A 13,707-nucleotide genomic window follows, 5' to 3' on the forward strand; every position below is an offset into this window, starting at 1 on the left:
TTTTGGGTTCTGGGTTCAACATCTCCATTGTCCATGGAATGAAATGGGTGGGTTTTTTTGATGCATGCTGTGGATCAAGGGCTGGAGCTCTGTGGGCACAGATCTCCTGTGGAGATGCTGCCCTGTTTCCCCTGGAGTGAGCCTGTGCCAAACTGGGGAGCAAGAGAACGCGTGGGCACAGCGGGGATGTGAGGCCATCCTCCGCTGTTGAATTACGTACAAAGAAACCTCCAAAGTTACCCCATCACTGAGTCTCCATGGCTTCCTCTACAGCACAGTGAAGTAGGCAAGATCCTCAAATAAATGACTGCTTGGTTTGCTTTAATTAGGCAGGCCAAAAAACAGTTCATGTGTTTATATTTTAACAGCACTGATTTTTTTTTTTTTTTTGAAAAGCAAATGAATGCTCTCTTTCGTTCAGAGGTGACAGTGTGGGTGTACATGTGGAGATGGCTGAATCACCTTGCCCGCAGATAGCATGTTTCAGTGTCAGTTAATGAATTCACATGTTAGCTTTTCAGGATCTGCTTTTAAGAAATGGTATTTTGTGGACACAGAACTCTATAGCTTCAGATTATGTTCAAGGAAGACATATTTTGTTTGCTCCAAGCAATTTGAGTTTCAAATGCTTTAAAAAAGCATTTTGGTTGTCACTTATGGTATTGGGTTAGGCAGGAAATGAATCTGTGTTATTCAAGTAAACACATAAAATGTATTTAAAGGAGAAAGGTCTGATTGAATAATTATGAAGTTTTAAGATTAAATTACCTACTTGAACTTGTTAATTTCTTCTGAATGGAGTTTCAAAGTGTGTCTGGGGAAAAAAATCTTTTCTACAATTTTTTGTCCTAGGAGTGTTGAAAAAATTATTTAAAGACAACTACATTTCTTAAAGTTTTGGAGATTTTTTCTGTGACTTCATTCTCAGAAACACTTGGTTTCTGTGGAACAAGAAGCATAAAACCACACAGGACTAGTGTGTAGGGTTTTGCTCATTACAATTCAAAAATATTCATGAATAAAGAGAAATGCTTTGCATTTCTGCAGCTTCATTTCTCAGTATATTTTTTCCAGGGCAGCTTTTACTAAGTCAGCAATGCAATAAATAGTTAAATAATACTACTAATCATTTATTGATATAAACTGAAATGAAATAGCACTAGAAAATAATACTAACAGAAGTAGGTGGTATTTTTTTTAATATCTTAAAGAAGAACAGGTTTAGTAATACACGGGGCCTAAATAGGGAAGGATAAGCCATAGGTGTGGTGCTGGCTTCAAAATTGAAAATTACCATGCTCTTGCTAGTTCATGTTTAGAATCTTTATATTGATTTAACTTGAAGTGATAAAGTATTTAGAAAATTGCTGAACTTAAAAGGCTATCAGTTTATATCTGCTTATTTGGGGAATTATATGTTAATCCTTGCAGTTAATTCTGACTGTAGTTTTAAAATACTTGAAGAATAATTCATTGATTCCATCCAGCTGTTCAAGGCTGTATTTGATGGAAATAACCAGTTCAGATTAATCCATGTGAAACAGTAGAGTATTAAAAGGAGAGCAAAGCTAGAAGAACTAATTATAGAAAGTAGAAGCCAGGCTTCAGTCAGATTAACAATGTTTTAAATGAAAAATTTTAATAATTTTTCTTTTAACTTAGTTAATTTAATTCCATAAGAAAAAAAGACGTTTCTTAGGAGTTTCCCTTTTTAAAAATTAGGTTGCATTTCCTGCAAACAGAAAATGCAATTTTTTTTTTAGTTGGAAAACTGTAGAAAGACATCTGCAGAGGGAAGCTAATACTCAGAAGTTTTTTCAAAAGCAAATGAGCTATGTAAATTTAAAGAGAGTTACTAAATTGAAAAAGAGAAAACAAGCAATGGATCAGAATGTTCTCTTTTTCCAAGAGCCTTATTGAAACCACAGTGATGATAATTTTCTCCTGCCCACTATATTTGAATATTTGTTAGAGAAGCATAATGGACTAAAAATACATTGTCAAAGGTATCATTTTCTAGTCTTAAAAAAAAAAAGGGAAAAAAAAAAGAAAATGTAACCACTTTCTGCCTTTCAAGAGTCTTTACCTTGTAAATTGAAGTGAACAAGCTTCAGTTTAATAGAAGCTTCTCTTTTTGCAGCCAAAAGCAGATGTAGTTCACTGTGTAAACTTCATGTATGCTCCATGTTCAGGCCCACTTGGTTTTAAGATTGCTGAAGTTAATGATGTGTTCTGCACAATATAACAATTGTTTTGGACTAAAATTAATTGGTTAATAATTATTTGGTTTGGCTTAAGTTAATTAATTAGACTTCATTCATCTTGGACAGCTGTTACTAACTAAACTAACAGGCTAAGCTTAACATTTCCCGGACATTTTTTCTTACTGTTAGTCTTGAAAGTCCATATGATTTCCTGGTTCCTCACTCCAGTGCCATAGGTGAGGGTGCTGATGAGGGAGGCTGGTGCTCCTCTTGTCCTCAGCCCTGGGAGCATGTTTAAGCCAGCATGTTTCAGTATTGCAAATACCTGGCAAGACAGATTTTAACTTGGCTACTAGCCTGGGTAAAAGGAAGGACAGGGACAAACCTAAGTCTGTTTGCTTGAGCAGAAATGCTTGGTGACCCTAGAGCTGCCTGGGCTGAAGAGACAATGGGTGGACAGGTTGAGGAAAGGCCCCCGAGGCTGTGTCCGTAGGTACTTCACTCTGATGCAGAACACAGACATCTTCCCAGCACAAACTGAAGTAGCCGCAGAGAATCGAAGCAGATGCAAATCTAATTCAGTCACCTTTAGCTCCCCATCCCCCTGGCTGAAAGAAGGAGCAATTGTGGAAAAGCTGTTAGAAATTCGTACCTTACAGTCCAAAAATACAGGTAGAAACTAAGTATTATCTGTCATTCTTCATGCTCTGAGGCATAAAGAAGTTGCCTACTGAGGGAAAAATAATGTTTCCCTTTGAATTTCTACCAAACAACGAGGTGCTGTGTGGTGATATCTTTGTTCTCCTTTGAATCATTTAGCTTTGCACATAAAGACTGTGGTGTAGTTTCAATCTGCAATTATAGGTGTGTCATTTGAATAGAGAGGAGAATTTATTACTGAAGTGCAGTGATGAGTTACTGCAAAAGAGAACTGAAATCATTGGTTTAAGGCTCATAGTGAGAACAGGGACCATGTGACAAAAGGAGAAGATGTAATTATCTGTTGGTTTCTCTCAGTTAATCTTTTGTAGCTTGCTTTTTTTTTTTTGGCCTGGACAAATCCTTTCCCTGTGTGCAGAAACCTTGCACACTGGGAGCTGAGTGCAGGTTGAAAAAGGCTGGGGATTTTTAATGCCTGCTGATTTTTGTGGGAGCAATTGGATCCTCAGCTTCCTGTGTGTCTTACTGTAACTAATAGTGCATTGCAGCAGGCAATCAACACTTACAAAGGATAAAGGATCCTGATCTCATTAACAGTGTTTTCATAATCAGAGGTGTCGTTTTATAAAGCCTCCAAAGGCAGTGACAATTTGAGAGGAAAGGTGACTACCATCTGATTTTAGTGGAACTAAAATACGTGTCTGTGATACAGATTGTCCTGAATAATTCTGCTGAAAAATAATGAGTTCAGAAATCGTTAGGAACAAAATGAGTAGAAGAAATGCAATGTTTGAGTGCTTTGCCATGTGGCAACATCTTTGCCTTGGAAGGCCCTAATTCACTGAATGGGTCCAAGGTCTTTTTCCATACGGATGCCTAAAGGGGAGGAAGCACCTTCCTGGTGACCAGTCGTTTGTGCGCCAATTTGCACTCATTAGCATGTTATCAACGTGAACTGTGAATGAGAGATTCCTGAGAGTAAGGGCAAGGAAAAATGCGTAATTTTGCCTGTGTCAGCCTTCAGATATGTTTTCAGTGAGGGCCTACATACCTCTCTCTGCAGTGGGCAGAGAATACCTGCTGTGTAAGTTTGTGCTCCTTGCTGTCCTGGCTCTCTATGGACAAGTTCCGTGTTAGTGAAAATTTGTCTTCACAGGATTCACAGAATGACTAGGTTGGAAGAGACCTTAAAGATCATCAAGTCCAACCCATGCCCTAACACCTCAGCTAAACCATGGCACTGAGTGCCACATCCAGTCGTTTTTTAAACACATTCAGAGATAGTGACTGCACCATTTCCCCAGGCAGGCCATTCTAGTACTTCATCACTCTTTCCTTAAAAACCTTTTTCCTAATATCCAACCTGTATGTCCCTTAATGCAGCTTGAGAGTGAAACATACACCAAATAGATACATGATCCTACTTACAGTTCAGCTGTAATCAAGAAATATTTAATGAAAATATTTAAATTTATAATAGTTTATAGGGATAATGTGCTGCATTATCCCTATAATTAATTAATGTTGGACTGCAGTGGGAATATCTAAGAAAGCTGTGAGACTAAAAGACAGTAGTCTTTTAGAAATGCATGGAAGCATATGGCAGATTTTTTTATTCTAGCAAGTTGGAGATTTTGGCACCCAGTATTCCCAGAGCTCCCCTTGAGGAATATTCACACCACCTTGTTTTATGATTGCAGTCAATTAACTGTACTGGAATGCTGATCAACATAGGCATCACTGTATAGACTCTCTGTACCCCTCTCATGGGGGCAGAGGTGCAGCTGCTCCACAGGGCTGTTTAATGCATTTCAGCTTAGGCTTCTGCTCCATGCCACATCTGGACTTGCCCAGCTCCTCTCCTTTCCCCATCATCTGTCAAGGCAGCTGGGAACATGTTTCTTAATGAGGAACCACATCTATGAAATGTCATACCTTGTCTTAGGTGGTAGGAACGCTCCTTTTCTGTGTGTTTTGGCATCTATCTGCAATGCAACAGTTGAAAATTGGAGAAAAAAATTAATTCACTATAAACAGAAGTTTCTCTGAAATTGCTCAGAACTCCATACATTTAATGGGTTTAGAGGAGATTAATAGGAAGAATAGGTGAATGAATACAAGTCTAAACAGATATGAAAAACTCAATTTTCATCTGCAGAGAATAATTTATATAGTGAGTCTCTTCACTTTGCAGAAATAGCCGAGTGCTCTGTAATTTTTAAGCAATTTTTCAATAATTGTCAGTACCATTCCAAGATGTAAGTAGAAATAACATGCCAACAGTGTATTTAAAAACACAAATTAACAGAAATCTAAGCTTTCATTTTGATTATGTAGTTTAATATAATTTTACCCTTTAAAAATGTCTGCTCAAAGCAATTTTCATGTGTCCAAAAGCCATTAAAGAAGCCCAAATTTCAATAAAGTTCACTTTTTCACTTTTTTTGTACTTCAGGTAAAGCACAAGCCATTCTTAACCTCATTTTATGTATTTCTTGATGTCCTCTGTTCAGTAATGATTCTGCATCATGAAAAAGTAGGAGAGTGGTGTATGTGACTATGGTTGAAGGTAGTATTTTTTCTGGAAAAAGGTCACCTTGGTAATATAATTTTTGTTATATTTTCCATTTGATTCTGATTTTCTTATTCACCCTGAAATATTATTGCTCAATAAAATAAGCAATTTTTACATAAGCCTAAACTTTCAACTTTTTAAAAATACTTTAAAGAGGAGAAGAGAGTACTGGTCTGTAACAGGATTAAGATGTCACTTTCATTGATTGGGTTTTTGGGGTATTTGTTAGTTTGTTTTGGGGTTTTTTGAGGTTTTTTTCCCCTTTGGTTTTTCTTTTTTTTTTTTTAGTTTTGTTTTGTTTTAGTTTTACTCTTTTTGCTTTTGGGTTTTATTTTTTGGGTGTTTTTTTTGTTTGTTTGTTTTTAATCACTTTTTAAAAGTTTTCCTTTTTACATAAGATATTTGTAGTTTGCAATTTGGAATTAGGATGATTTGGCAGGACGTTATATCCGGTTTTACATTACATTTCCGTAGCAGATTTGTTGCAGGTTTTTTTACTGTAAGAACTATACTTTGGAATCTTGGAAGATTGATTGGAGCAACTGTTGTGTGCAGTTGTGTTTCAGTCATTTGAGGAGACTGGTTAGCTTTCATCTTCAGAATTTCAGAGGAGTTAAGCTGGTTCTTAATTGCTTTTGGAGATGTCCACAGTTTTGGGACCAGAAGAATCTCCTAATCCCTGAATTTGCTGACAAAAGATGCATTTGAAATCTGAATAGAGAAACCATTTAAAGTTGCTGAAAGGGGATTTCCTGGAAAACATTGAAACTCTCAAAAATCACTTTCTTACAGAGAATGATAGGAAAGCCTCACTGCTTTCCTGCTTCTGAGAAGAGGTTGTTCAGGGAGTGAGAGATCAGGAGATGCAACAGTACCAATTTCACAGTCTCAGCCCTTTTAGAAATTTTTTCTGTCTTGCTGCAGAGGCTGCCAGCAATAACTGGTTTAAGAGTTATCTCATTGTAAAGTGGTGTTTTATTGTGATCTTCATGTCTGCAATAGTAAATCATGTTTGGCAGCTGTAGAACACGGGAAGTACAGTACAAAGACAGTTAGCATGTTTTATCAGTACAGAATCAGCTTCAGAGTTAATGGGAGTTACCTGTCATCATCAAGAGTCTGATTTTTATCTGTGCTGAACAGCTGCTCATTCAATGGAAATTAGTGGGCTTTGAGACACTTACTGTCTTTGCAAAAGATGTGGGTAGGGTGGGGTTTGGGGCTCACCACACATTCCCTGTGTGCCTGAGCAGGGCATCTATTCCTGACAGAGCGTGGGAGCTCCTCTTTGTCTCTGCTGAGATACAGAAGCATTGGCCTCCTGTTTTTCCCTGGTCTGGTGCTGTTAGTTCAGGGTCATCACAGATTTTGTATTTTGTATTGTATTGCTGCCTGAGGCCTTTCCCCCTCTGCCTTGTATGTACTTGGAAAATATGGTGATTTCACCTGTGTATTGACATTCAAATAGTTAGCAATGGCATGCATATTGTGACATTTTCTTTTCTTTTTTCTTTCCTAGTGTAAAACTCTCTCTGGCGTCTGTGATCACATTATCTCGCTCTCTTCTGATCCACTGGTTTCCCAGTCTGCCCATCTCGAGGTGATCCAGCTTACAAACATCAAGCCAAGTGAAGGGCTGGTAAGAAGTACGCAGTTAATCAAACCCATCATCCAGGATGAGAAAGTGATGGCTTTTGAATAAGTTGTATATATGAAAATGAATAGGACATTTTAGCCTTTCCTGTTTTAAAGTTTGAAAACAGTTTGATTCTTCATGCTAGTTTGGTTTCTCATGCAGCTGGGCCAACAGGAAAGAATTTTGTAAAGCTGACTGAAGTATGCAGAGTTTAGTGAACAGGGAGAAATGAGTAAGAAATTCTTGCCATTTATACCAGCTTCTGAAAAATGGTTCAGATTGTTCTAGGATGTTGAAGTCAGAAGGGACTTAAATTACTGAGATCAACTCAAGCAAGAAGTTTGCGTGGGCTTATGCACAAAACCTGTCAGATTCTGGAAAATGTTTCATAGTATCTTGGGGATACAAAGCTATTTTATAAGTTATTCCAGGGCTTCATAGCACTGCTGATAAGTAACTCATCGAATTTTACTGCAAGAATTCTGCATTCTTAATCAGGTGCTTGTGAAGGCTCTTAATGCAGCCATCCTGTGTTTGTTGTTCAAGAGCTGACCATTGATCTCTTGTTTACTCAAGTATCCAACACCCACTGCATGGAAAAAACCAACACAATTCCAGATGTATGACTTTACATCATTAATATCTATTTCCATAATTTTTGGAGGTAAAAAAGAAGGTGGTCAGAATACAGTTTAAATTTTTTTGGTCTAGAGAAATAGCTTTTGCAACTTCTGCCCAAGCTTATTCTCATTCCTTATTCTTGAATAGTCTTGAAGGAGGACTGCCATACTCTTTGCAGCAGGTTTTTGAAGTTGTCTGGTTGTTGTAGTTTTGGAGAATATTTTGGTTTGTGAGTGGTTGGTTGTTGCTGGGTTTTGGGTTGATTTGTTTTTCTTGGCAAAGTTGGTATGCCAAGTTATTTTGAGCAATTGTACTCTAAAATTAATTTTCCATTCTTTTGGAAAATTGCAATTAAAATATGAGAAAAACCCCAAAAGCGTGGATGAGTAAATATGGCCCCATCCTTTGTTTTAGTCTGCAGTTTGTTTTCCCTTCCTCTTCTGGCTTTCTTTTTTATCTCTGAATCCATTTTAAACTTGTCCTTCAGGATTTCAGCTTCTCATGGATTCTCTGCTCCCTCTCTTTCCCTCCCTTTCCCCTGTAATTTTAACTCTTCCACCACTGCAGTCAACCTTTTGAAACCCTTTCTTCTATTGTAATGAGAAAATCTTCTTTCTCTTGGTCACCTTTTTATGAGTGCTGTCCATTTTTATATGAACTTGATTTTTTTTTTCTTTGTCTTGTGACTGTTTTGTTTTTTTTATTTTCTTTTTTCCCACTACATTTAAGTCTGCGTGTAGGTTGGTATGAACTCCTAGGGACTGAGAAATGTTGAATGGTATTTTTGTAACTAAGAGTGTGTTTCATGGGTCTGTTCCTGCTGGGTAGCTGATGAGAGAATCTCTTTCCCTCTCTGTGCCTCTGTTTTATACCCTCTGTCTGTCTTGTCTGTTTAAACTGGAAGCTCTTCAAGGCAGAGCTTTTTCTTTTTGTGCATTTGTGAACCAGTTTAGCAGGGTCTTGATGCCATTGTCATAAAAAATAATTATAAGTGTTTTTTTAACAAAGGAAAATAGCAACCATGCAGTATACAAGTTTTAGAAGGATACAATGCCATTTTGACACAGTCATGTTTTTTTCCCCCCTCATCCTTGCCTGCATGCCACTATTGTGTTGCCTGGGCATTGTGCCTCTCCTGTAGATTGTGAGCTCCCAGAGCAGGCACCAAGGATGTGGATTCACACCAGGAGAGTGAAAATCGTCCTCTTCCCTTCGGAACCATGCCAGTCTGGCCAACAGATCACCTGTGCCGTGTGCTTCTTGGTGATTTATGTGATTTTGGGTTCTTGGGCTTATGTTTGCTTTTGAAACTAATACCTGCCCCACTGAGTGCTGAGGGTGTCAGTTTAAGAACTGATGGTGGAGCTTGGAGTTGTGAATATATTCTGCACACAAGAAATGCTGGGATAAGTGTGAAGCTCAATTATTTCTGGACCTTCTTCCAGGATTTGTGCAATGATGGAGGTGGAAAAATGGTTTATTGTCAACTTTCTTGTAGATTTCTGACCCACATGACAGTTCTGTGCTGGCTTTACCAATCACTAAATAAAATGTTGTATAAAAATGGAAGGACTTCAGGCAGAAGAAAAAAAGACAAGGATGGCTGCTAACTGGGAAGATTTTTTTGTCACCTATCTTAAACAGAATATCTACCATCTCAAATTCAATAGATAAGAGGCTAAAGTAAATCTGGGAGAGAAAAAGCAAAGGACATGAGAAGGAAGTTAAAAGGTTGGAAAACAATGCTGTTTCCCTAAACTCGTGGTAAATATATGATGGAATTAAGAAAATGCTTGAAGCTTTTACAACTTAAAGAAGATTGGCATGATCAGGATATTTTAATCAGCACAAATAGTTTCTTCACTGTGTTTGGTCTTTTCATGTGGAAACGTAAGTATTTGTCAGAGGTAAATGTAAATTTTCAGACTGATACCTGAACGCAGAAGAAACAAGTCAATGCGTTACCATGTCTCATAGATATTAAAACTAGCTAACATCTGTGACTAAATAACCTTTCAAGCAACTAAACCTGTCAAGCAGAGAATGCTGTTAGGGTGTGATGTGGAGAACCTCTTGTGTACTGGATAAAGCAATGTTATGGGTGGGGTTTAGTATTGGTGTTCTTGTTTGTTTTTTTTTCCTGTTTTCTTTTCCCTCTATGCTTCTCTCTTGTGACTGGCAGCATTCATGTTCTCCAGTGAGTGCTGCTGGGGGAAGAGCTGTAACCTGCAGTGGCTGTGCAGTAAAGGTGAAAGGAATTTGTGGGAGAAAGTTATTTAAAAAGCCTTAAAATGGATTAATGTGGTGAGCTTTGCAATCACCAACATGCCCACATGTGTAATCCTTCCTTTTTTTCATTTTTTTTCTTTATGGACTTGCAAGTTCCTTCATCTATGTCAGTAAGCAGAATTTAATTTTGTATGTTTTTACATTACTGATATACAAAGAGACAAAATTGACTAGCTTAGGTAGTATGTTTTACTATAAACAGACTTTAAAATGTTGCTGCTTGACTGAAAACAGTGAGTATATTTAGACAAAAAGCAGAAAACCAAGTTATTCTTGGGTAGTTTCTCTGCAACAGTCACTTTCTACTTTATTTTTATTTTTAATATAGAAAGAACATCAGAGATCTGTAGCCAAGGTTAATGTTGAATTTCAGTTGTTTTGTGTTCATATAATCATTTTAATCCCAGTCAGGTAAGTGACTGTGATATGATTTCAGGGGTTCAGAAATGCAAAGATAAATTCATCAGAATATGAGGGTCATTATTTGGGGCTCCTTTTTGTCTGCTGAAGCAAACACAAAAGAAGCTTGTCATGTAAAAAATTGGTCATAAAATACAAGTCATTGGTGCAGCAGGGTCTGGCAGCTGATTAAAGCGTACTCCCTACTCCCTTTCCAGCATTCCAGTGTACTACTATTCCTGATATTTCTCCTGAATTTTTAGTTTGAAATACTGGAAGAGCTGGGAAAGAGTTACGAACAGCATTCTGAGGGCTGTTTGGGGTTAAAGAGGCATGTGCAACTTTGGAGAACTCCATAAAAGTGGAGTGAAAGTAAAAAATTCAGTTACATGTGTGATAAAATGAAATTAGTATCTTCTTTCCTTTTCCATTCAGGATTGCATAAAATATTGAGAAATATGTTATATATTTATATACGCAAAATATGTTAAAAATATATCACAATCTGTTTTCATTCTTGAAAAAAATATAAACAAAAACAAAGAAAAGGGGGGAAAAGAAAAAAAAGCAGAAAAGGTCTCTTTTCTAACCCTTAATCACCAAAATAAATTGTAATAATTGGTTTGAAATTAGAGCTCTACCCATAACTGATCAGGACAATCTCTCATGTAATTAAGCATGAGTTACTAATTTTTTTATCTAGGTATACATTTATTCCTGATTTCTAGGTTGGTAATTCTGTGATTATTTTAGTCATATAAACTGAATTATCTTTCCTTTTATCTGGTGTAACTGATTCTTGTAAATTCTTAGGGACTTGTCTTTGAATACCTAAGACTGTATCTACCAATTTCCTTCAGTGCAAATGGACAGAGCACACACTGATCTCCCCTGTATTCTTGATTGCTAAAAGTACTATTGATATTGTGCAGCCACAAGGAGGCAGAGAGAGGAAAACTTGTAAATGTCTGTGGTATTCTTATTTCCATTCCAGATCAAACAAATGTAAGCCAGAAATGTTCTCTTCTGTTCTCTGTACCATTTCCCATATATAGTTCACTTAAAAATAGGAGTGAAGAAACATGGGTGAAAGTGCCTCATTTTTGTGTTGCAAAATGTTACCTCTCCTCATTTAAAAGCTGCTTTATATCAAGAATTATGTTGGCTCTTGTAAAATTAATGTGACATGGTACAAATATAACATTAATTTTGCACATGTGGAATAAATACAATCTAGGGTGAGTGTTTTTCAGTTTCCTTCTTCCCTCTTTTTCTTAATGTGTGCAAAATCTTGATCCTGGACTTTAAAGAATATTCTGCCAAAGTTCTTTCTCCTCTTTTGCATTTTCAAAGTCTTTTAAATTTATTGAACAGACTAGATTGGATGTGAATTGTCCTCTGGAATGGTAGCACTCTTGGATGAACTTCCTATCCTTTGGAACAATGCTTTGCACAAAACTAAGCACTTTGTAAACATAAAGTGTGAGACTTTTCCCTCAGCTTTCACTCTCATGTTTAAGGTTGAAAGCAGTAACTCACTGTGCATAAAAATAAAGATGTGGCTTTCTTCAGAAATTGCTCTGTCTGGGCACCTGACTCAAAAGTTCCAGTCACCGTGGTCACTGTGCTTTTAGCTCTTGCCATGTTGCAGGGTGTGTGGCCCAGTGACTTAGATGGGGATCCTGAGAGGGATTGAGGTCCCCATTAGTGGTGGTTTGAGGGTAGGTGTGTGTACCAAGGAACAAATACCAACATATTTCAGCCTCTTGTGTGGCTCATTATGCTTCCTGTAAGATATCTGTATATGATTGTTAAGATGTGTGCATATTATCAGTTTCCCTACCTCACAGGGGTGTTGTGAGGATAAATGTATGAAAAAGCCATTCTATATTTGAGTTAAGCAAAATCTGTGTGATGGAGCCAGTCAATGGACAAATTGCTGAAGGAACATAGAGGAGCTGGAAGTTGAAGGATAATGTCAGGGGGTTTCTGACCATGTATTATTTAATAGGTTCTGGATTGTTTTACCTTCTAGCTGTGGCAGCTGAACATGATAACTGGGTTTGATGCAATTAACACTATTTAATTGTGCAGAACAAAATAGGAGTTCACTTTTGAGCCCCTATCCAGAGAAACTCAGGAAGTCCCTGGCTTGTTTTGCTGAGGATATTATCCACTTTGTTAATTTAGGTGAACTCCCTCATATCTGCTACCAAAATGTCTGCCAGTTCTGGTCCCAATGTAGATTTGTCCAACACAATATTCAATATGTCTTTTTTGCCTCTTTACCATACCTGCTCACCAGTGAGTGCACTGGGCTCCTCAGCTAGGGACAGACTTCTCTGTGGCACTCTTAGATTAAAAAGAGAAAAAGTAGGTTATGGAGAGGATGTTTACTCAGGTGCTCAATCTTTACCTGCTTTCTGCAAAGTGGTTGAGGGAAAGGAGATTCCTCAGAAATTATTGAATGCTCAGTATATGCCAGTTATCTCTCCTTTTTCCTTCTCTCAGTGTCATAGTGGATGTTGTTAAAATGTTTGAATTGACGCTTGGTGGAAAGGCATATTTGAGACACTATCTTGGACTACCCATGCAGGAACTTCTGTCTGTTCACAAGCTATCCCTCCTTTTTCATATTTTTTTAAAATAAGTGGAATAGCTAACAAAGTTGATGTTGAATTTTTCATCATCGACTTTTGTAGCTGAAGTGTTCATTGGGATGAGTGATGCTATTGAGAAGGTCTTACAGCCACTTTGCAGGCACAATTCCAAGCACTGGTTAGCTGTTTGAAAGTTGAGTTTGCAGTGTTGCTTACTGAAGACTCCAGATCTTTTAAAACTCAATGTAATTTTCAAAGCAAAATAGGCATATTGATCATGCTAAGGCAATTTGTAATTCTGGGGCTTTTTGGAAGGCATTGTTCTATTTGTAGCGGAAGTGTACTAAAAGCTGGGAGTATTTATGGATGTAACTGTGATAAACATTTTAGTTTTCTGTTGCTTATTAAGGCCAAAATGATTTGGGCTGTTCTTCAAATGTATAAGAAAGCACTTTCTTATGCAGAGACAAATTCCTCATGGCATGCCTTAAAGTCCACATATCTTAAAGAAAACAAAAAGAAAAGAGAGATTCTTTAAGAGATATGCAAGTTTTGTTTGGATGGTGATGGTTTGTGAAACACGTTAAAAATTCTTTCCCATAATGTCTTTTTCTTAGGGTATGTACATTAAGTCAACATATGATGGTCTTCATGTAATTACTGGGACAACAGAAAATGTAAGTATTGTTAATACTGTATGTTCAGACCTGGAAGCCTTTCTGA

At 37.3% G+C, this 13,707-nt stretch overlaps 1 protein-coding gene across 5 annotated transcripts in view; it reads left to right on the top strand.

The window, feature by feature from the left end:
• CNKSR2 (connector enhancer of kinase suppressor of Ras 2) overlaps positions 1-13,707 on the top strand; it is a 205,411-nt gene that overhangs the window by 77,714 nt on the left and 113,990 nt on the right. For all 5 annotated transcript variants that reach the window (XM_041399957.1, XM_041399958.1, XM_041399955.1 and 2 more), the window contains exons 6-7: positions 6,959-7,078; positions 13,602-13,661. In XM_041399957.1, coding sequence (XP_041255891.1) covers positions 6,959-7,078; positions 13,602-13,661 — 180 coding nt within the window. The remainder of the gene's footprint in view (positions 1-6,958; positions 7,079-13,601; positions 13,662-13,707) is intronic.

The sequence above is a fragment of the Onychostruthus taczanowskii genome, unplaced genomic scaffold, assembly GCF_017590055.1.
Source record: "Onychostruthus taczanowskii isolate IOZ18803 unplaced genomic scaffold, ASM1759005v1 scaffold17, whole genome shotgun sequence".
Lineage (NCBI taxonomy): Eukaryota > Metazoa > Chordata > Aves > Passeriformes > Passeridae > Onychostruthus > Onychostruthus taczanowskii.